Genomic DNA, 24636 nt, shown 5'->3' on the forward strand with positions numbered 1-24636 from the left:
GCTGTTGAAGTGAAATATAGCATTAAACAGCCTGATTCGGGTTTGTATAACATTAACCTATCATCATATCTTAATGACGATTGCAGAATTACAGGCTGCAGTAAGGTCTGTTCTATATAATTTGTACTGTAAAGTTTCCATTTTTAGCTGGCAGGGATTGTAGTTGTAAGTGCATTGTAAATTTTTACTGCTTGACTCAGGGTTCCAGTCCACCTCTGAAATTCTCCTTGCAGACTCTGCTTAGCTTTGACTAATCTCCATACAAGTAGAGCGGGTTCCTCAAATTGCCCATCGTTTAAGGAGGCTCCTCTGGTGGTAGGTGTCTTTGGGACCAGGGCCCTGTGCTAATACAGAGCTGGGAGGGATTTGCTCCAAATGTGAGCTGCATTGTGGCCAGTCTGAGAATGTGTCACGTTATAACCATATAACAAGATAACAATTCCAGCACGGAAACAGGCCATCTCGGCCCTTCTATTCCGTGCCGAACTCTTACTCTCACCTAGTCCCACCATAACCCTCCATTCCTTTCCTGTCCATATATCTATCCAATTTCACTTTAAATGACAACATAGAACCTGCCTCAACCACTTCTGCTGGAAGCTCGTTCCACACAGCTACCACTCTCTGAGTAAAGAAGTTCCCCCTCATGTTACCCCTAAACTTTTGCCCTTTAACTCTCAACTCATGTCCTCTTGTTTGAATCTTCCCCACTCTCAATGGAAAAAGCCTATCCACATCAATTCTATCAATCTCCTTCATAATTTTAAACACCTCTGTCAAGTCCCCCCTCAACCTTCTACGCTCCAAAGAATAAAGACCCAACTTGTTCAACCTTTCTCTGTAACTTAGGAGATGAAACCCAGGCAACATTTTAGTAAACCTCCTCTGAACTCTCTCAATTTTATTGACATCTTTCCTATAATTCGGTGACCAGAACTGTACACAATCCAATTGTAGCCCCCCTGGCCAGCCTCAGGGTCGCTCGGCTCGCTGTCGTCTAGGGAAACAGCCTTCGGCCCTGCCAAACTGGGTAATTAGTTTGTATGGATGCTGTGTGATGTACCCCACCCCGCCCAAATAACAGACAATGCACTGGATACTATTAAATGATTTACAGTTTATAGATATTACTGGAACTATATAATTAATAGAGAATAAAATATAAAAGGAAAACAAAAGGCGCCACACTTATCAAAGTTCAATCTCTTCGTGCACAAACAGTTGGAGATCTAGATCCTTCTTCTTCACCCTGCGACCCCTCGGACCACCTCGACCAGCCGCCTGGAACCAACAATGGTTGTTGACCAGACGCTCCACACGAGTCCGTCCCCGTCTCCTCTCCTCGCCGAATGCCCTCCTCGGGGTCCGACCCAGTTAGCGGACTCACAGCACCTGGTCCATCCTCTGTCCCTCTCTCCCGCCTTCTGCCTCAAAACCCCACGCATACAAATCTTCCAGATACACCAAAGTCATAACAACTATCCCACTTGGTTCGTAACATCCTCTTATCACCCCCTAACCCACAACAAGCTGCTAGCGCAAAGCTTTCCCAGCGTTTAACATAACAAAGAAGCATTCCCGATTATAACATAACAAAGAAGCCATTTTAATTAGCCTCCGCAGTAACATAAAAGACGAAACCCCCTTACACTTTCCCCCCACCAAATAAAGTCATGCCCTCATGACTTCTAAATAACTTGCCAACCGGTCCTGCAGGCACACAACACACACACATACACAGATACACACAGTGACAGTTCTCCCCAAACAGTGGACCTTACACCCGTCCCACGGGCGCTACATAGGGCAACCTACCTGGGAGCTTCCTAATCCTCCGAGACCTCCGTACCCCTCACCTAAACCCTAAAGGCTCAGACACTACTAGGGATACCTTGGAGGATTAGGAAGCTCCCCCTTACACAATGTTGATATCAAGAAAAAAAGTGGAGTGTCTTCATTAGACTCAGACTCAATCAGGTTTATTATCATTGACATATTGTAAAATCTGTTGTTGATTAGTCAGTGCATGAAGGGATATGGGGAGAAGGCAGGAGATTAGGACTGAGCAGGAAAATGGATCAGCCACGGTGAAGTGGCAGAGTAGACCTGATGGTCCAAATATAGGCAAGATGCAGGCAGGGGCAGCACACACTGAACAGCACATCAAGTTGCAGGAATTGTGTACAGGAACATCTGCGCTGAGTATGGATTGGACACATCCAAGTCCTAATGGGAAACACCCAAGAAGGTAGTGGAGAACGACAGAGCTAAGATCCTGTGGGATTTCCCAATACAGACTGATAAGCAGGTACTGGCCAACCAATCAGAAATAGTAATACTGGACAACGAATAGAAGAAAGCGATAGAAATAAATGTGGCAATCCCAAATGACAGTAACATCAGGAAGAAAGAATATGAGAAGCTGGAGAAATACCAGGGCTTGAAAGAGCAGATAGAAAGGATGTGGAAGGTTAAAGCTGGAGTAATCCCGGTGGTGATAGGAGCATTTGGAGCTGTGACACCTGGATTGGGAGAGTGGCTCCAACAAATCCCGGGAACGATACCTGAGATCTTGGTCCAGAAGAGTGCACTACTAGGAACAGCAAGGATACTTCACCGAACCTCAGGCTCCTAGGCCTCTGGTAGAGGACCCGAGATGGAGAGAGATAAGGGGTGAGAAAAAGAGTTATATAGTGTACTCTTAGTAATTACCCTTTGGTTAATTGGTGGCACCCTCTTATTTCGAACTCAGCCGGCTGGTAGTGTAGTGGCATCAGCGCCAGACTTTGGAGCGAAGGCTCCCGAGTTCGAATCCAGCTGGCTCCCTTGCACGCTTTCCATCCATGCTGGGTTGAGCATCGAGCTAGCAACTTGGCTTCTTAAAAATAAGAAAGCCTGCTAAAAAAACGCCGTCATGACGGTGTCCCGATGACTCCACCCAGAGTTAAGGGCTTTCTTCTTCTTCTTCTTCTTATTTGGAACAGCTTTTAAAGAACAACAAATTGAAGAAATAGCTGGGATTCACTTTGTTGATTTGGGACACTGTGCTGCTTAATTGGGGAAGGGGACTGTTGCTGAACATTCTCTAGCCAATGTCAGTCGGGCGCATATTGTATGACCCGTTAGAAGCTACAGAATGCTTTTTGCGAACTGTTTCTAAAAAGGATCATTTGCGGGTTTGTGTTCAAAAAGCAGTGATTTTTGTCACTGATAGTTGACGAATAATAAACAGCAAGACAATTCAGAAACTGATTTGCTCATTCTGTTTTCCAGCGTTCAGGCTTGGAGATGCCAGAAATGGCTGGGAGTGAAAATGAAACAATTTCACTACCTTAACAAGTTAGGAACTATGAAGAATTTGAAGGTATTGACAATCATTTTGAATGTGATAAAGAAAATCAAGATTTGGAGGATGTAATTTTCGAAAGCACTGTATGAAGGCAGTCCGTGAGCTGCACTAGGTGTCTGTGCTGATTTTGTTTTGTCTCGTTTTTACTGTGTACTGTACCAGCAGTTATGGTTGAAATGACAGTAAAAAGTGACTTGACTTGACTTGACTTGAAGAACACATCAGCGTGCACTGAATAAATTCTTCAGTCAATAACTATTTTATATCACTGTAGTAGTTTCATAGTGTTCTAATTTGTTCTGTATTTCATTTAAACACCTAATTTGTTACTCAGTTAAACAGCAATTTGTCTTCTTTATACTTTTTTTTAACTATTTCCATGAAACTTCGGCTAATTGGGACATCCGGTGAATTGTACTAAAATGTACTGGTCCTGATGTGTCTCTGTTAACAGGAATCAGCTGTATTTCTCATTGTAATCTCCTGTATTACACTGTACCGCTGCCACAGAACAATAAATTTCACAACATAGTCAATGATAATAAACCTGATTCTAATTCTGAAACCTCCTCTCTGTACTGTGGGTTTCAGAACATTCTGCTGTGGTTTAATGAACTATCTTATACCGTTCTAACAGATTCTGATGTGATGCATACATACAGTACTATGCAAAAATGTCAAGCACATACAGCAAGTGTGCCTAAGATTTCTGCACAGTACTGTATTTGTCAATGTGGAGCGCAGAGGAAGTTTATAGATCTGGCAGGAGCAAAGGATGTTGGGAATGGTGAGGTGGGACGCCGCGGGAGGGGTGTGGGACAACTGGCAGAGAAGGAGTGCCAGGCATGGGTGCAGACACACCCAGCCCTGAGACACTGGGCAAGGTCATTTGGTTCCAAACAATTGGTTTATTGATCATTACAGAATGTCTCTCTGGTGCTTCCCACTTCCTCTCCTCTCCCTTCCCCTTTTCCCAACCATGACTCCCCTCTCCCTGCCCCCTTCCCACTCTCAGTCCACAGCCGAGACCCATATCAGAATCAGGTTTATCATCACTCACATATACCAAGAAATTTGTTTTTTTCTTATTGCAGCATGAGTACAGTGCAAACATAAAATTACTATAGTACTGTGCAAAAGTCTTAGGCTCCCCAGCTGTATATATGTGCCTAAGGCTTTTGCACAATACTGAATGTGGTCCGTTCAGAAATCTGATGGTGGAGGGGAAGAAGCTGTTTCCTGAAAGATTGAGTGTGTGTCTTCAGTCTCCTGTATCTTCTCCCTAGCGGTAGCAATGAGAAGCGGGCATATCCTGGGGGTTATGGTTATTTGCACAAGTACGTCATTTCTTGGCCCTCTGATTGTAAATGATCGGGAAGAGGGGCAGAGTTTCCAAGTTTGCCAATGACACAAAAATAGGTGTGAGGTCATGCTGTGATAAGAGCATTTGCACTCTTTAGCAGACTACAGATGAAGCAAGCGAGTGGGCGAAGACTTGGCAACATTAACTGGCAGGTTGTTGCATGCAGTTTGGAAGGTAAATGGTGCATTAGCCCGTATGATAAAGAGTTTGGAGTTTAGAAGAATAAAGATCAGGAAATATTATTGTAGCTACTATATGCAAGGTACTGTTGAGACTACATATGGAGCAGTGTTCAGGGTTGTTGCCCCTCATAGTTCAAAGTAAATTTATTATCAAAGTACATACATATCTGTCACCATCTACAACACTGGCATTCATTTTCATGCGGGCATACTCAACAAATCTACAGAATAGTAACTATAACAAGATCGTTGAAAGATCAGACAGAATGCAGAAGACGACAAACTGTGCAAATACAAATATAAATAAATAGCAATAAACAATAAGAACATGAAATAACAAGATAATGAGTCTTAAAAGTGAGATCATTGGTTGTGGGAACATCTCAATGGATGGGCAAGTGAGTGTGGTTATCCCCATCAAGAGCCTGATGGTTGAGGTGTAGTAACTGATCTTGAACCTGGTGATGTGAGTCCTAATGTTCTTGTACCTTTTACCTGATGGCAGCAATGAGAAGAGAGCATGGCCTGGATGGTGGGGATCTTTGATGATGGATGCTGCTTTCCTACGACAGCATTTTATGTAGATATGCTCAATGACTAGGAGGGGTTTACCCATGATGTACTGAGCCAAATTCATTACCTTTTGTAGGATTTTCCATTCAAAGGCATTGGTGTTTCCATACCAGGCTGTACTGCAGCCAGTCAATACACTCTCCACTACACATCGTTAGAAGTTTCTCAAAGTTTTACATGTCACGCTGAATCTCTGCAGACTCCTGAGGAAGTAGAGGCCATGTTGTGCCGTGCATAGTTCATAGTTTAAATTTAATTGTCACTAAACCATACATGAAAACCCATAAATACAGCCAGATGAAACAGCGTTACTGCAGGGCCAAGGTGCAAAGCACAGTAGCAACAGTCACACACAGCACAAAGCACGTATAGCCCAGCTAAGATAGCAAGTACGTATCACTGGGGGGGTTGTCCATCGTGTCCAATGATGACAGGAAACCTGTGTGGAAGAGTTTTTAAAGTGGAAAAGCCATTGTACTGGGGCAGTTCCACTCTTTGTTTTTGGTGTGTGCCTGCGTGCGTGTAAGTCTGTGCATGTGCGTCTGCGTGTCCGTGCGTGCATCTGTGATGATGTCTTTTTCATGGCTTTTTATGGCTGAGTGAGAGAGAGACTGTGTGGTCAGCCACTCCTCATACAGACGTTTTCGCAGTATTTTCCCTTTATTTTTAAGAAGTCGAGTTGCGATCTCGACACTCAACCCGGCACGGATGGAAAGCGTACTCGGGAGCGGACCCAACTGGGTTTGAACCTGGGAAGCTCCGCTCCCGGGTCCGGCGCCGATGTCGTTGCGCCACCAGCCGGCCCTCAAGTTCCACTCTCTCAACCTCAGAGGTCCGGGTCCAGTGGTACAAAGAAGTATCACAAACTGGAGTCTTCCCTGGTTGCAGTGGATGACTCTGACATCGTCTGTGCCTTGTTCTGCTCTTCACTCTCCACGCAGCATTGCAAAGCTGCCTTCCTAGCTGTTGGACCTCACTGCAGGTATCATTCCCCCAGTCCGCCAGAACTGACTTTGCTTACTGGGACGGGCGTGTCCTTATGTCAATGGGGTACGAGGCTGGAGGCTACTCTCAACTGGTTTAGCCCACCTGTTGCTGCGGTGTACTGCGGTGTGGCCACTGTCACATGCAAACAGCTACTTGGAGCCGCAGGTGAGAGCTGAGTGTCTGGTGGAGACCAAACATGAGTGAACCGCCCCAAAATGGTCATGACAAGCCCCTTCACCAAAGGTGCTAGCCCTCCCTGGACACCCCATACACCTTTGAAATACATATAAGATATCACATACAAAAAAAGCCCTTATTTAAGAAAGTATAGCTTTGTATCGATAATGGATGAGGTCATCTGTCTTGTAAAGATACTGCCCAGAAGATGGCAGTGGCAAACCTCTTCTCTAGAAAATATTGCCAAGAACAATCATGCACATTTAGATGGAGACGTAACGTTAAGAATTTTACTTCTCATGTATATGAAGGATGTAAGTAATACAGTCAATTCAGTTCAATGGTGGCTCTCCAGAAGAGGTTCACCAAACTAATTCTTGGATGAAGGAGTTATCTTTATCACCAGTGGCTAAAGAGGTCAGATCTGTGCTCTTTGGAGCTTGGAAGAGATGAAGGGTTCATGGCTCAGACTTAGATTTTCAGGTTTGTAGGGATAGTTATTGGGGACAGTGAGGGAAGTTGGGGGTTATGTTCAGTGCGGACAAGGGGTTAGTGGAGGTCAGGGCAGTAAATGAAGAGATCGTTGAAAGATGGGTGGTGGGGTGGAGATATGCATCTAGCAAAGGAGCTGTAACTCGCTCCTTCACTCCGCTAGCCTGCAGGTCACCCTCGGGCGAGGTGTATCAGCTAGTTGGGCCCCGCCCCCCCCCCCCCCCACCAATCAGGTCATGTGAAGCCATGGGAGCAGGTGGTGGATGGTCGTATGAGCAACTGGTGCATGTCACAAGTCCTGGTTATGTGACCACTAACGCCAGGCAGACAATCTCTGAAGAGTAACGATAATGGCTAGGTCACCCATCCTATAAAGGCACTGCCCAGAAGAGGGCAATGGTAAGCCAGCCTGGCAGAAAAATTTACCAATATCAGTGACGGAGGCTGTGATCGTCTGCATCATATGGTACGGCACATCGCAAATGAGCGAGTGGAAAGAGCTGAAGATCAGAGTTCAAGTTGGAGCTCTTCAAGTCAGAGTTCAGCAGTCCTGGAGGGAGCAGACTGAAGGTCAAGGCCCCGGGTTCAGTGAGTTCGCGGGTCAGAAGCCCAGTGTCCCAGAGTCTGGCAAGAAAGGGTTTTGTAGATCACTCCCTACTCTGTACACAGTTTCCTTCTTTCGATTGTTCTGTCTTTCCTCTCCTTTCTGTAAGTGTATACCTCAGATAAATATTATGTGGCGATTAGTGACAAATATGATTATATGATATATATGTACAGTATCTGAAATACATCTTATGGAAATATTTGTTTGATGATGAAATTCAATAAAAATAAATTACAAAAAAAAGAGAAAAGGTTTTGTTTTGTTGTTGCTTGTTGCATGTCGGCTGCATGTTGTTCTGCTGAACAGAGTGGACATGCGATCGTGGTGCTGGAATGTGTGGAAACACTTGCGGGCTGCTCCCAGCACATCCGTAGAGTAGGTTAAAAGATTAAAAGGACTCCATTACATTGCGGGCCAAAAGGCCTGCATTGCGTAGTAATTCTCCAAGTTTCTGACCAGGTGTATCAAGTCTTCACATAGAACAGGGGTTCCCAGTCGTTTTTATGCCATGGACCTCTTGCCATTAACGGAGAGTCCGTGGGCCCCAGGTTGGGAACCTCTGACATTGAGGTCTAGATTGTGCTAGGGAGGAAGTGGGAAGATGTTGCATTTTTCGGAAGTATTAAAGACAGCGGAGTGAAGAGTGCTTGATGACCAGGGAGTGTACAGAGCGTTGAGAAAGCAGCAGCCCCTTTCTAATACTAGAAGGTGCTGGTTGGTGGGGGAGGAATCTAATGTGATATCAGAGGAAGATCTGCGCAGGAGATGAGGGTAATTCTAAACTGCAGCCTAATAATTAGCTAGTGTCGAGTCATGCTCCGCAGTTCCAGGGTTGGAACATCAGTCTCTGCAAGGTAGGGCCTGATTTATTGAGCAGGAACACAGGTCAGAGGTTAATGAGGTGGATCATGCCTGCCACCCACACACATCCACCCCCAGTGCTTTGCTCATGGGATCAGCCAACCTACAAGCATCAATATGACAACCATCTCACAATGGGCTATCTGTGATCACTAAGCCTCAGCTGGCCCAGGCATGTATAAAAACGTTCAAGTAGATTTGTCACCAAAAACACTTACAAATTTCTGCAGGGGTACCGTGGAGAGCATTCTGACTGTCTGTATCAGCTTCTGGTATCGGGGTGGGGGGGAGCGGGGGGCTCCTACAAAGGATTGAAGTAAGCTGCAGAGCGTTGTAAACTCAGTCAGTTTCAACACGGGCATTAGCCTCCATCGTATCCAGGACATCTTCAAGGAGTGGTACTTCAAAAAGTCTGTGTCCATCATTAAGAGCCTCTATCAACCAGGACATGCCCTTTTCTCATTGCTACCATCTGGAAGGTAGGACAGAAGCCTGAAGGCACACACTCAATGATTAACGAACAGTTTCTTCCCCTCTGCCATCCGGTTTCTGAATGGACATTGAAATCATGAACACTTCCTCACTAATAAACTCTTTTTAGGCTTCCAGCCAGGTGCAGGTATTGATTTTAACTGATGTCTCAATGTCAGACTCTGCCATCTTCATCAGGGATGATGCCTGGGCATGCCTAGTCCAGTGGTATTTATTCTCTCGTTGTTCATCCCTCCTGATTGATTAGTCCTCATCCAGTCAGGTTTCCAATGTCCTACCATTGGATCCAGAAAGGATTGTCATTAATCAAACTGGGCAGTGAGGTGACTAGATCAGTCCTCACCAAGGGGTTAAAGTTCACTCCAATCACCAGAACAATACCTTGTTGGGACTACAATGGTGAAGTAGAGCAAGCAGTCCAAAAACTACCACCAGATACCATGGAGGAGGTAGGATAGGGGTCTGCATAGTCACTAAAACGGCTGTTTTGCCAAAAACGAACATTACAAAAGGAGAACAAGTGGCCCTCCAGGCACGACGGCAAAACCCAGCCATCATGATTTTACCAGTGACAAAGGAAATGTAACGGTCTTGATGTCCTTGGAGGAATACCATAGGAAAATCCAACAGATCCTGCCTACAGATTTCTACAGCAGGATACCACAGATTCGATTGTGATGATGACCTGTGCTTTACTGAAGAAATCCGGACTGCCAGCAGTCATATGCAAGAGACTCCTGCCTCAGATGCTGATACCACTAAGACTTTACAGGCTCTCTAAGGTACTCAAGGAGGTCTATCATCAGAGGAATAGACTCTCCATCTTACTACCTTGCTAAGCATTTAACGACCATGCTGTCTTCCTTTGTTGTGGGCTGTGAGCATCACATTACGAATTTGACTGACTTTGTAAAAACGATGACCACCATCCAGCTGAACCTGGAGGGAGATAATGGTCGGTTTCAACCTGGTGTCCCTGTTCTCTTGAACAGGGTTTGAGTTCCCATCAAGGACAGCTTGGTCCTCCTGCGGTCGGGGTTTGATAAGGGTACCATTGACCTTTTTGAACACACTCTTAGATCAATGTACTTCCTCTATAAGGGGAACTACTGTGAACAAACAGACAAGTGGCCATGTGTTCAACCTTGTTGCTGCCTACTGGTAATTTCTACATGGAGGACTTTGAGGAGAGGGCTCTGAGTTCGTTGCTCATACGCCCCAAGTGCTTTTTCAGATATGTCAATGACACCTTGGCAGTGTGGCCTCATGGACTCCAGGCACTCCAACAGTTCCACGACCATCTGAATAGTATACATGCAAACATTCAATTTATGTGGCAGATGGAGGAAAATGGTTGCTTCCTGTTCCTGAATATTCTAATACGACAGAAACCGGACGTAAACCTCGGACATGGCATCTGTCAGAAACAACACGTACACAACCTTGAACCTTAATAATAACAGTCACCACTATCAAGCCTCCCAATGTAGAGTGGTTCTTTTTTATTTTGATTAACCATGTGAAATCTATTTCAAACCCAGAGACTCCCCATGAGGAAATAAGACGATTATGCATGCTGTTCCTACAGAATGTCTACAAGGTGAAGGAAATCAATCGGGCCCTTAAAAGGGCCGACAGGAAAACCAGGAAACTGAACACCGAAGAGGAACCTGTTGCTACCTGTCTTCCCTATATTTCCATGGTTTCTGGAAAGATCACCAGGATTCTGAAGAAATACCAGATTAATACCATCCGCAAACCCGTAAGGAAGCTCAAATCACAGCTTATACGGGTCAAAGATGACCTGGGATTCAGGAGGGCTGGTGTTTACAGGATTTCCTGTGAACGCCGAGCAGCGTATATCAGCTAGATGGGATGCACGGTGGAAACCTACATCAAGGAGCACAGGAGGTGTATCTGTTTAGGTTACCCGTAGAAATCAGTGGTAGCAGAACATTGCATTTGCAATGGCCATAGGATTGTCTTCGATGCCTCAAAACTACTATCCCATGCCAATGGCTTTTGGGACCGCTTGGTAGAGGAAGCTATTGAAATAAAACTAGAGGAAAATAATTTTAAGAAATATGAAGACTTGCTCTAAGCAAGAACTGGAATTCGATTGCAAACAAGGTGGGAGAGCGGAAACCTGATTGGATGAGGACTAACCAATCAGGAGGGATGGATGACAGGGGTATGAACACCACCGGACTAGACATGCCCAGGCACCGTCCCTGAAGAAGATGGCAGAGTTTGTCATCGAAATGTCAGTTAAAATCGATACCTGCATCTAGCTGGAAGCCCGAGAAGAGTTTGTTCATCACATACAGCGGGAAAGGCCTAGATCCTGTGGCATGACAATAATCAGTCCAGAATATAGTGGTAGAGTTACAGAGAAAGTACAGTGCATGCAGATAAGGGGATAAATACCTTTAAAGATTAAAGTTTAGCTTTATTTGTCACCTGTATGTTGAAACATAGAAAAAAAACAGTGAAATCTGTTGTTTTCTTCAATGACCAAACAAGGATGTGCTGGGGGCAACCTGCAAGTGTCACCATGCTTCTGGCGCCAGTGTACCATGCCCTCGACTTACTAACCCAAAGCCTGTGCCACTGGAATGTGGGAGGAAACCGGAGCACCCAGAGAAAACCCTTGTGAACGTACAACTCCTTATGTAAGTGGCGGGAATCGAACCTGGATCACTGGTACTAGTAGTAAGCTGCAAGAGCTGTGACAAGGTAGACAGAGAGATTAAGCGCACATCTTTATTGTAGAAGAGCTTTGTTCAAGAGCCTGATAACATTGGCATAGAAACTGTCCTTGAGCAAGGTGGTACGTGCTTTCAGGCATTTGTATCTTCTGCCTATTGGCACTCGGAAGAAGAGAGTACGCCCAGAAAGGGATAATGTTGATAACATTGGCTGCTTTCTGAAGCAGGAAGTGTAAATGGTGTGATGGGGAGCACTCAGTAAATGCACTTCCAACACACACACGCGCACACACACACACACACACACACACACACACACACACACACACACACACACACACACACACAGTCATTCTGCTGTCACTGTGCTTAGTGTATACACTTCAATGTCTTCCCCGGTATATTTTCTCATAACGGGTCCTATGGGTTTATGGTGCCTTTCCCGCCACACGCAGTGAAATATTCCTTTTCTTTAGTAATAGGATGTGTAAATATTGTCTGTATACTGTATTTTTGTTTATTTTGTAATATGATTGTAACTACATTGTGGGGGGCATCATACTCCAATTCATGTACAGTCTAAGTTAACTTTACTGGCGATTTAAGATGGTACTTCCTGGTGCCTAAACAAAAGGGAGCTCTTTGGCCTCAGTAGGAGAGAGAGATCGGGGCTATCAGGAGTTCACACTGGACAAAAATAGTACTGAGCCACTATTGTGTTTTCTGGTAGATTTCTTTTTGTAAATATGGGAGTCTCGTTACGCGATTTTTGTTTATTTTTTGTAAGTATGATTTTTGATGCACCTAATAAACTCCTTCACTAAGGTGCTAAGCAACTCCACCCATATTTTTCTTTGGTCATAACCCACGTCTCTGACACATGGAGTATGTGGAGGGGAGGCTGTTTTGTGTGATGGACGAGGCAATGGTCACAACTCTCTGCAATTCCTTGCCACCTCCGGCAGAGCGCCTGCCATGCCGAGCTGTGATGAATTGGGATGGGATGCTACCTGAAGAAAACATCCAGATAAATTGAAACCAGGAATTTTGCACTCCATTCAAGGATCACCTTTATTCACCATATACATTCAGTTGTATCAGGAACTTGCTGTGGTGTGTTGGTCAGGTGCAACATGCAAAAGAAAACAACATACAGCAATTATAAAGCGTAAAGGATTATAAAAAGTAAGTTAGAAATATGGACATTGATAAATATGTAAATGCAAACACGTATTTATATTCTAAACAGCATTATAAATGGTGCGTTTACAATGGAGTGTAGTGACTGAGGTAATGGGGGGTGGTGTGGGGGCGAACTAGAATGCTTGATCAGATTAACTGCCTGGGGAAGAAACTTTTAAGATGGCATGAAGTTTTTGTTTTAATACCTCCAATAGAGAACATTTGGAAAAGACAGTTTGCTAGGTGGGTAATGTCCATAATGGCTTTTTTCCTGCTGGCTTCTTTGTCCTGGACACAAACACGGCTGACCTGACAGTTCGCTGTAGTCTCTGTGTATTGTGTATTGAGGATGCTGCACCAAACCAGGCAGTAATGGCTGAGGTGAGGATGCTCTCTATGAAAGATACACTATTTTAAAAGCACCCTGTTCCCTTTTTGTGTGGGCAGCTCACGACTATAATGAATAGAATAGAATAGAATTTTATTGTCTTTGCTCAAGATTGCAGTGTTACTCCAGTCCGTGCAAAACAGATATTTCACCACGAGAGAGAGAGAGAGAGAGAGAGAGAGAGAGAGAGAGAAAGCGGGAGAGAGAGAGCGTGCGTGCGCACGAGAGAGAGAGCATGAGAGAGAATGAGAGAGAGCAAGCAAGCGAGAGCGTGTGAGAGAGAGAGAGCGTGTGTGTGCGAGAGAGAGAGAGAGAGAGAGTGTGTGTGTGTGTGTGTGTGTGTGTGAGAGGGAGAGAGAGAGAGAGAGAAAGAACACGCCATGGCAGAGTGTTCCAAAAAAAGGAAATATAAAACGTACGTCTCCCCAGACTACCCTAAAGTGTACCCCTGCCTAATAGGGGTCAAAAATAATGACTGTGTTGCTCGCTGCACTGTTTGCAACAGTGACTTTTCTATTGTCCATGGTGGGTTAAGACTGTAAAAGGCATGTTGAGGTGAGTTTAACAGGTGTCATTCGTTCATTAGCATAGCTAACGTTATTTAAACTAGCTGGCCAGCTGCTAAGGAGCTACTCTATTGCAGACATCCCACCTCTCTCGGAAGTTCCGGGAGTCTCCCGCAAATTGATGGTGCTACCTCCCTGAAATGAGTTTTTGCAGGGTGGGATGTCTGACATGCATGCGGTACGGCTTAATTAAAGAACACAATTCCCATATTTACATGCAACAAGTGACTTTGATAGTCCATAACACTGAATGGTCATCGGCAAGCCGAGGTGTAGCGTTACTCAGCCGCACAACAGCCCTCGGGAGGAAGCTGTTGTTCAATCTCACTGCCTTGGCTAAGATGTTTCTGAATCTCGTACCAGATGGCAGGAAGTTGAACAGACAGTACTGGATGGGATTGGTTAGTGATATTACAAGTGTGCTGCAGGCATAGAGGATTATAGATTGTCTCCAGGTCTGGTAGTTGAGTACCAACAATGTGCTGAGCCATCCAAAACACCCGTTGATGTGCTAGAATACAACACTGTCTTTTCGTATGTCAGTGTGCTTTCTATTACACAATGATAAACGTTGGCAGATTAGCTCTCCAGAAACATCTCAGGTAGGATAGTCACTATCGTGCCTCCCCTACTACCAAAGTTATGTTTTTATTATGTAAAAATGAGGGGTTTTATTATGTTTCAGGACACTCCAGGCTGTTTCCAATGTACATACATCAGGACGCTGTCATGATGGCATTTTTTAGTAGGCTTTCTTATTTTTACGAGGCTGAGTTGCTAGCTTGATGCTCAACCCAGCACAGAGTGTGCAAGGGAGCTGGCTGGATTCGAACTCGGGAGCCTTCACTCGGAAGTCCAGTGCTGATGCCACTACGCCACCAGCAAGCTTATATACCAGTAGTGAAAAGGGTGTTTGCTTACCCTGGACATGGCCCTAATCTCATTTGAATATAGATCCAGGTTTCCTCTTCCAGGTTAATGGAAACTTGCTTTTGAAAATAAATGGAAAATGCTGCAGAACCCAAATTAGATCTGTCTTCTTCTCTTCATTCTCTGCAATTTTTTAAACCCAAATTTCACGCTCCAAACTTGATGATATTTTAACCTTTTCCTTAAATATTTTCTGATTGTGGTCCTTACAATCAAAAGTTTTTCAGAACTAAATCTGATGCGGCAAGGTTGCAAGTTGAGCCTTAGATCCCGTGCCCAAATTCAAAGAACAAAGTAAATTTATTATCAAAGTACTTACAGTACATGTCTGGGTGGCTGGGAGGAGATATGTCCCTAGCAAAGGAGATGTAAGGTTCTCCTCCCTGGCTAACCTGCAGGTCACCCTTGGGGAAGGTGTAGCACCTGCTTAGCCCCCGATCAGGGTCACGTGAACCATGGGAGCAGATGGTGGATGGTCGTATGAGCAGTTGGTGCATATCACAAGCAGTGGAGCAGTGCTAGCTGGAGCGCGTCGGGCACATCTTTAAGAAAAAAGCTGAAATAAACAAGCTAATTAATTTAGGTGCCGCCCTGGGTGATTTGAGTATCTCAGAAACTGCTGATCCCCCGGGATTTTTAAGCACAACAGACTCTGGGGTTTACAGAGAATGGTGCCAAAAACAAAAAAAAAATCCAGCGAGTGGATTTAACAAGATGTTTTTGCTCACAGAACAGTCGTGTGACTATACATAGATGATGTATATGTCAGCATATGCAGATTGAGATTCATTTTCTTGCAGATATTCACAATAGAACACAGAAATACAATAGCATCAACTAAAAACTAAGCACACATACTGACAGGCAACCTGAAGAAGGGTCTTGGTCTGAAACTTTAACTGTTTATTCATTTCCATAGATGCTGCCTGACCTGCCGAGTTCCTCCAGCACTTTGTGTGTGTTATTCTGGACTTCCAGCATCTGCAGAATCTTTTATGTTTCTGACAAAAGGTGAATGTGCAAAAGAAGACAAACTGTGGAAATAAACTAAAATAAGTATGTAAATAAATAATACTGAGAACATGAGTTGTAGAGTTCTTTGGTTGAACCTGGTGAATCAAGGACTTCCCCCATATAGGCCATACTCTCTTCTCACTACTGCCATCATGCAGGAGGTACAGAAACCTTAGGTCCCACACCACCAGGTTCAGGAACAGTTATTACCCTACAACCATCAGGTCCCACACCACCAGGTTCAGGAATGGTTATTACCCTACAACCATCAGGTCCCACACCACCAGGTTCAGGAACGGTTATTACCCCTCAACCATCAGGTACCACACCACCAGGTTCAGGAACAGTTATTACCCCTCAACCATCAGGTCCCACACCACCAGGTTCAGGAACAGTTATTACCCCTCAAACATCAGGTCCCACACCACCAGGTTCAGGAACAGTTATTACCCCTCAAACATCAGGTCCCACACCACCAGGTTCAGGAACAGTTATTACCCCTCAACCATCAGGTCCCACACCACCAGGTTCAGAAACAGTTATTACCCCTCAAACATCAGGTCCCACACCACCAGATTCAGGAACAGTTATTACCCCTCAACCATCAGGTCCCACACCACCAGGTTCAGGAACAGTTATTACCCCTCAACCATCAGGTCCCACACCACCAGGTTCAGGAACAGTTATTACCCCTCAACCATCAGGTCCCACACCACCAGGTTCAGGAACAGTTATTACCCCTCAACCATCAGGTCCCACACCACCAGGTTCAGAAACAGTTATTACCCCTCAAACATCAGGTCCCACACCACCAGGTTCAGGAACACTTATTACCCCTCAACCATCAGGTCCCACACCACCAGGTTCAGGAACAGTTATTACCCCTCAACCATCAGGTCCCACACCACCAGGTTCAGGAACAGTTATTACCCCTCAACTATCAGGCTACTGAACCGGAGTGGATAACTTCACTCTCTTCAACCCTGAACTGATTGCACAACCTATGGACTCACTTTCTAGGACTCAACAACTCATGTTCTCAGTGTTATGTATTTACTTATTTTAATTCTTTTCCTTGCACAATGTTTCTTCTTTTGCTCATTAGTAGTTTATTTGTCTTTGTTATTTATAGATTTTCATAAACCTGCAAGAAAATGAAGCTCTTATATAGTGACGTACACATGCTTAAATGATAAATTTACTTTGAACTTAGATCTCTTATTTAACTGGGCCCTGTCACAAACAGCAGTAAGAACAGATTAGTAACTTTGTGATGGAGTGGTATCTCAGTCGAGGGCAAGTATCCCTACACCTCCGAGGTTACTGTGATAACCCAAACGTCATTAACAGATTGAACGTGCTGCCAGTGTTTACAGTGATTCCTTTCTGAAAAGTTCTGCTGTAAAGTTAAAACATCAAGCCATCTTTGCATAGTCTATAATTTGTGCTTTATGATTTAAGCTGTGGTCTGGTGTACCGCATCTTTCTGGCTTTCCGCATTTCCCCTTCCTGCCGTTTGGAAGGTACTGTAATCATCATTAGGCATAGCTTCAAAAGTCCCACTTTCTCTTGCATTCTTCATCTGAGACCCTCGGTGGTGAGTGAAATTCAAAATACTGCAGCCACAGGAAATCTGACACATAAACAGACAATGAATGAAGCGCTTAGCAGGTCAGGCAACATCTATGGAGAGAGAAAGAGAATTTATTATTTCAGGTTGACAAACTAGGAAAGAGAAAAGAAGATAAAGTTGTTGGATGGGTGGAGGAGGATTTCGGTTGTTGATTGTTGAGTTCTGCCAAGCACTGTGGGAATGCTATATTGATGCCACAGTTGTAATGACACTTGCGGGTTCCTGTACGTAATAAAGTGGTCACTGAGTGTATGCTCGTGGTCTTCCACCGTAGTCCATTCACCTCATGGGTTGACATGTGTGTTCAGGGTGTTCTTCTGCATGCCACTGCTTTAATGCATGGTAATCTGAGTTCCGTGCATCTTGGCTGAAAAGTTGACTGTTTAATCGTTTCCATAGATGCTGCCTGACCTGCTGAGCTCCTCCAGCATATTGTGTGTGTTATCTGAGTTACCGTTGCCTTCTTGTCAGCTTGAACCAGTCTGGCTTTTCTCCTCTGACCTCCCTCATTAACAAGACATTTTCAGCCCCAGAACTACTGCTCACTACATGTTTTTTTTTGTTTCTCGCACCATTCTCTGTGAACTCTAGAGAACGTTGTGTGTGAAAATCCCACCCTGTCTGGCACCAACAAACATTCCACAGTCAAAATCACTTAGACCACAAAGCTTCCCCATTCTGATATTTGGGCCGAACAACAAGTGAGCCTCTGCATGCTTTTATGTATTAAGTTGCTGCCACACGACTGGCTGATAATATATTTGCATTAGCGAGCAGGAGTATCAGTGTACAGTTGTGCAGGTGTGCCTAATAATGTGGCCACTGGGTGCATATCGAACCATACAGTGAAATCAAATCAGCAAGGATTCAGCTGGGCCGACTGCAAGTGTCGGAATGCTTCTGGCGTCAACAGAGCAAGCCCACAACTCACTAACCCGAATCTGTGTGTTTTTGGAAGGTGGGAGGAAACCCACGCAGTCACGGGGAGGACATACAAACTCCTTACAAGGAGCAGAGGCAATTGAAGCTCAATTTTACGGCAGGCGTGGTAATAGCATTATGCCAAGTGCTACCGTATGCCCATTCAGACATCATGGCCAGTTCTGACACAAACTGAAAGTATAAGGGGGAGCACAGGGGTAGGATGTTTACACAGAGAGTGGTGATTGTGTGGGATGCACCACCAGCACCACCAGCACTACACATTATCTCCAAAGCTTCTTTCCTGTAGCTGTCTAGCTTCTCAACAAAACTCACTGGGGTGTAATACCCTGACTGTCCCTGCACAACACCATTAAATGGTCTTTCCTGCTCTCCTTGTTCTGTTGATAGTTATTGAGTCTGTTCATTTATTTAAGTTTGATTATTGACGTTCGCGCATGTGACCATTCTGCTAAATGCTGATTGCTCATGGCTGGTTGCACTGTTGTCTTGTAACTTGTTGTCTATTGCCCTGTGTTTTATGCTTGGCACCAAACCATTATCAATCCTGGCATGTTTTACATACTGGCAATAGAGTGATTCTGAGTGGTAGTGGTAGAGGTAGAGGCAGATGCATTAGGGGCATTTAAGAAACTCTTAGATACCTCATCAATGAGTTGCTCATAGGCAGAAAAGCTGAAGGAGCCAGACTTGGTGCAGATCAACCTGTCGCTTGCGTCAGAGAAGCTTTGGAGGAATTGGTGTGTGAAGGCGGTGTGCAGTCGAACAGTGAGTGATTGGCTTAGTCACTTTTCTTGTGTTTGCAAGACCCTTTTGGACATTAGCAATGTGGAATGCTACAAGTCTGATTCACTGATTTATTGGCGGACGGCGAGGGAGCTGCATAGCCTCAGTCCCAGTGTGGACTAAGCTTCAAGCCGAGGTGTGGTCTGTTTCCAACCACCAGGAGAGAGGCATTGAAGTTGTTGCACTCCACTGGAGACAGTGTGGTGTGGCGTCCAGGCTGGATTCAGTGCTGCTCCCTCAGCAAAAGACAAGCTATAATGTGGTTGACTGCAGATTTCTGAACCATCCATGGACACAGGGTCTGGACTGTATTTTTTTGTGTGACTGTTTTTTGCTGCTATCATGTTTGTGCTATATGGGCTTTGTGCTGTGTATGACTGTTGGTTCTGTGTTTTGCACCTTGGCCCTGGAGTAACACTGTCTCGTTTGGCTGCATTCATGGGTATTCATGTATGGTTGAACGATGGCACCTGCATACAACACTCCTCTGGTCAACAACTTCTGGATAGATCATGAAACCATATATTTCACTTCTTTTATGTCCTTTACATTTGTTTTTCTTCTTGGATGTGATTCTGTGTGTGCTAGAGTCTATGATTTGCTGTTTGGAGACTGTTTGGGTATTCCAGTGTTCTACAGTCTCCAAGAGGATTCCGGGAGATAGAGGCACCGTGTGTGAACCTCGTGGCGGGCAGGCTGTGAGCCGGCGTTCGACTCCGTTTTGCCCATTAAAAGCTTCCATTGTTTGCCAGTTAAAGTGACGAGGGAAATTGAAGCATTGAGGTGAATGCAGAAGCTTGGAGATCATTTGGGGGCTTGAGCACTCTGTAGTCTCCGAGGGAATTCTGGGAGACAGAGGCAAATCTCATGGCGAGAAGGTTGTGGCACAGTTGTGTGGTGCAAGCCAATGTTCGACCCCTTTTTTCCCACCAAAGCTTCCACTGTTTGCCGAGGGAGATTGGAGTATTAAGGCAAGTGTGGAGGGTGAGTGCTGGCTGCCTGTCTTTTGACTGAACTGCTACAGAGAGGGAAAGGCTTGCTCTGCCACTGTGCCTGGAGAATGTTACCCAGGTTTTCTGCGTTTTGGATATGGACTTGGACTGTAGACTTCTTGTTGTTGTTTTTTTTTCACCCAACCTTTCTTGGCTTTTTTTTTGGTGCAGGGATGGGGATTTGGGTGTCGATGTGCTTGTTCATTTTGTTTGCTTTTTTGTGCGTGAGGAGGGGTTTGGGGGTCAATGTGCCTGTTTGTTTTGTTCATTTTTTCTGTGCGGGGAGGGGCAGGGGGTTTCTGAAGATTGTGCCGTTTTTCCTTCTTGGTTTCATGGCTACACGGAGAAGAAGAATTTCACGTTGTTCACTTTGATAATAAATGAACCTTCGAATTGAATTAAATTGAACTGAGATAGGCTGATGGATGATAGAAAAGTGGACGACTATTTAGGAGGGAAGGGTTAGATTGATCTTATAGTAGGTTAAAAGGTCAGCAGAACATCATGGGCCGAAGGGCCTGTACTGTGCTTTATTGTCCAGAATCTATGTATGTTCATTTCACAAAATATATGAAGCATTCTAAGGTAGATAGAGATAGCAACCCAGAATCTGAATCAGGTTTGATATTACAGACAAGCAAAGGCATCCGTTAGTCTTGCGAGACCATGGATCTGCGCCTGGAAAGTCTTCACTCTCCAGGGCGCAGGCCTGGGCAAGGTTGTATGGAAGACCAGCAGTTGCCCATGCTGCAAGTCTCCCCTCTCCATGACACCAATGTTGTCCAAGGAAAGGGCATTAGGACCCATACAGCTTGGCAGCAGTGTCGTCGCAGATATTACTGACACTTGTGAAATTTGTTGTTTTGTGGCAGCAGTATAGTGCAATATGTAATGGTAAAAAGTGAAGGTAAAGTTCCTTACCGCACCTTGTTTGGTACATCTGTGGCAACCTTGCTGTTTCTTTTAGCGCTTGTCTGTTTCCTGAGGCTGGGTTGCCAGCTGAACGCTCAAACCAGCACGGATGGAAAGCGCACAAGGAGCCGTCCGGATTCGAAGCCGGGACGTCTTGTTCTGAAGTCTGGGTGCGGATACCACCGTACCACTGGCACAGACAAATACATAAAACATACTATAAATTACAATAATAAATATACAGTATGTATTAAAATTAAATTAAATAAGCAATGCAAAGAGAGTAAAAAATAGTGAGGTAGTGTTCATGAGTTGGTTCATTGTCTGTTCAGAAATCTGATGGCAGAGGGGGAAGAAGCTGTTCCTAAAACATTGAGCGTGTGTCTTTAGGCTCCTGTAGCTCCTCCCTGATGGTGGCAATGAGAGGTGGGCATGTCTGGGTGACGGGCTCCTTAATGGTGGATACTACCTTTTAGTGGCATTGTGCTGTGAAGATGCCCTCGATGCTGGGGAGGTTGGTACCCATGGTGGAACAGGCTGAGTTTGCAACCCTCTGCCGCTTTTTCCAATCCTGTGCACTGGTCCTTCCATACCAGACAGTGATGCAGCCAGTTAAAATGCTCTCCACGGCACACCCGTACAAATTTGCTAGAGTCTTTGGTGACATACCAAATCTTCCCAAACTCCTAAATCTCCTTAGAGCTAAAGTATCACATAAACTGTGTCCTCTTTATCCGCAGGTCGAGAAACTGGTCTGCACTGGAATGGAACAAACTTCCCGAAAAATGGACAAGCTGGCTCTTCAGGTGGCAGCCCCTGGAGAGGTACGACATCCATTTCATTTAAAGGCCTGGGAGAAGGAAATCACTGTTACCTCTGACAAAGGGCTGGAGGAACTCAACAGGACTATGGATAGGGATAAACAGTTTCAGGCTGAGACCCTTCTCATCTCTAGATGCTGGGTGATATGTTGAATTCCTCAGCACTTTGTGTGCGTTCCTCAAGATTTCCAGCATCTGCAGAATCTCTTGCCTCTTCCCTGTTACAGTCCTGTGCAAAAGTTTTAGGCCCATACTGTATACACAGCTAGGGTGGCCAAGATCTTTGAACAGTACTGTATTTGTCAACGTGGAGTGGAGAGCGAGTTTGCAAATCTGGTGGGAGCAAGAGGATGTTGGGAATGGCGAGAGTGGGGTGCCGTGGGGGAGGTCTGGGATGGGTGGCAGAGAAGGAGTACCAGGTGCAGGGGATGGCGTGTGGGTGCAGACATACCCAGCCCTGTGCAAAAATCTTAGGCACCTGAGCTACATGTACTGTATATGTGTGTAAGACTTTTGCACAGTACTGTACCTCTTGTCTCTTGTCCGATTTCTTCTAAGGAAAAGTCACACTTTTGCCACACACCCCTCTCTATTAATACACACACCCTCTCTGTTAATACACACACCCTCTCCGTTAATACACACGCCCTCTCCGTTAATACACATCCCTCTCTATCAATACGCACATCCTCTCCGTTAATACACACATCCTCTCCGTTAATACACACCCCTCTATTAATACACACACCTCTCTATTAATACACACACCCTCTCCATTAATACACACACTCTTTCCATTAATACACACATCCTCTCTGTTAATACACACGCTCTTTCCATTAATACACACACCCTCTCCGTTAATGCACACACTCTTTCCGTTAATACACACGTCCTCTCCGTTAATACACACACCCTCTCCGTTAATACACACACCCTCTCCGTTAATACACACGCCCTCTCTGTTAATACACGCACCCTCTCCATTATTACACACACCCTCTCCGTTAATACACACGTCCTCTCTGTTAATACACGCACCCTCTCCGTTATTACACACGCCCTCTCTGTTAATACACACGCCCTCTCCGTTAATACACACACTCTTTCCATTAATACACACACCCTCTCCGTTAATGCACACACTCTTTCCGTTAATACACACGTCCTCTCCGTTAATACACACACCCTCTCCGTTAATACACACACCCTCTCCGTTAATACACGCACCCTCTCCGTTAATGCACACACTCTTTCCGTCAATACACGTGCCCTCTCCGTTGACTGTAGAGCCTGTGCTGAGTTAGCTGAGTGGGAGGAAAGAGACGGATGTTCACTTCTCATCACTGTCTTGAGACTCCTTTGGAAAGTGAGTGCTACAGCAGGAAAGGGGAGATGGTGGGAACTGAAACTTTTATGCAAAGTTTATTTTATTGAAAAGGCTCCCATATCCTCTCAAAAGTCTAGTGTTGCATTGACATCAGGAAAAAAAAATCTTAATGAATCAGTTTAGGGTCTGGGAACATAGTTATTATGTTACAGGGACAATTAAGCCAGAGGCCTGAACTAATGACTTGAATCCAAATTCCACTGTAGCAGCTGGACTGTTTAAGCACAGTTAATAAAATATACTTTATATTAAATTGCTGGTTATGGTTAATGATAACTATGAAATTACCATATTGTTGTTGAAAATCCATCTGGTTGGGAAAGGATCTCTCATCCTTAACTAACCTAAAAGTGACTTTAAATGCACAGTTTGTCTTCTTTTGCACATTGGTTGTTTGTTAGCCTTTGTTTATAGACTCATAGAGCACTACAGCACAAGCCATTCGGCCCGTCTAGGTCCATGCAGAACCACTATTCTACCTAACTCCCATCGACCTGCACCCGGACCATAGCCCTCCCATCCATGTACTTATCCAAACTTCTCTTAAATGGGGCAACTAAATCTCATCCACCACTTCCACATGGAGCTCGTTCCACTTTCACACCACCCACTGCGTGAAGACGTTTCCCCCTCAGGTTCCCCTTAGATAATTCACCTTTCACCCTTGACCCATGACCTCTAGCTGTAGTCTCACCCAACCTCAGTGTATAATGCCTGCTTGCATCTACCCTCTCTATACCCAAAACTATTTCCTGCACGGATTACTTATGACGGAAGAATTGAGCAGGTGGAAGATTGGAGACCCTTCTCTCCTTGTGTACAGGTAACCGAGCCCGGAAGGGCAACAGGAAGGGTCTTCGGCGGAGGGGCAGGAAGTCCCGGAAGAATGAAACTCGGAGTCGAGTACGACGAGCCTCCACTTCCCGGCCTGAGCGAGTCTGGCCGGAAGGGGTGATTCCTTACGTGATTGGTGGAAACTTTACTGGTGAGTTACATTTCTGACTCAGTCAGTCAGTTCTTCACAGAGTCAAGGTCATAATGTTGTATATTTAATATTTCAGTTATATTTGAGTAATCTTATATATATATATTGGTCAATTAAGCATTTTTGCTCATTTAAATAACCCATTACGGGTTTAAATATGTGAACTGCATATGTCATCACGCTACCACGTGATACGTGCGTACCTCGCTTACAGTAAACACGAAGATAGACCTGCATTCCTGGAATTTGTTTAATATTTTAACGATACAAAACATAACACGTAGGTAATTTCACAATTAAAGAT

General features: G+C 44.8%; 1 protein-coding gene across 1 annotated transcript in view; it reads left to right on the top strand.

Annotated features, from left to right (window-relative positions):
• Positions 1 to 24636, top strand: part of LOC140201937 (bone morphogenetic protein 1-like) — a 284119-nt gene that overhangs the window by 133310 nt on the left and 126173 nt on the right. The window contains exons 3-4 of the mRNA XM_072266778.1: positions 21877 to 21960; positions 24171 to 24332. Of these exons, the coding sequence (XP_072122879.1) occupies positions 21877 to 21960; positions 24171 to 24332 (246 nt within the window). The remainder of the gene's footprint in view (positions 1 to 21876; positions 21961 to 24170; positions 24333 to 24636) is intronic.

This window comes from Mobula birostris, chromosome 8 (genome assembly GCF_030028105.1).
Source record: "Mobula birostris isolate sMobBir1 chromosome 8, sMobBir1.hap1, whole genome shotgun sequence".
Classification (NCBI taxonomy): Eukaryota; Metazoa; Chordata; class Chondrichthyes; order Myliobatiformes; family Myliobatidae; genus Mobula; species Mobula birostris.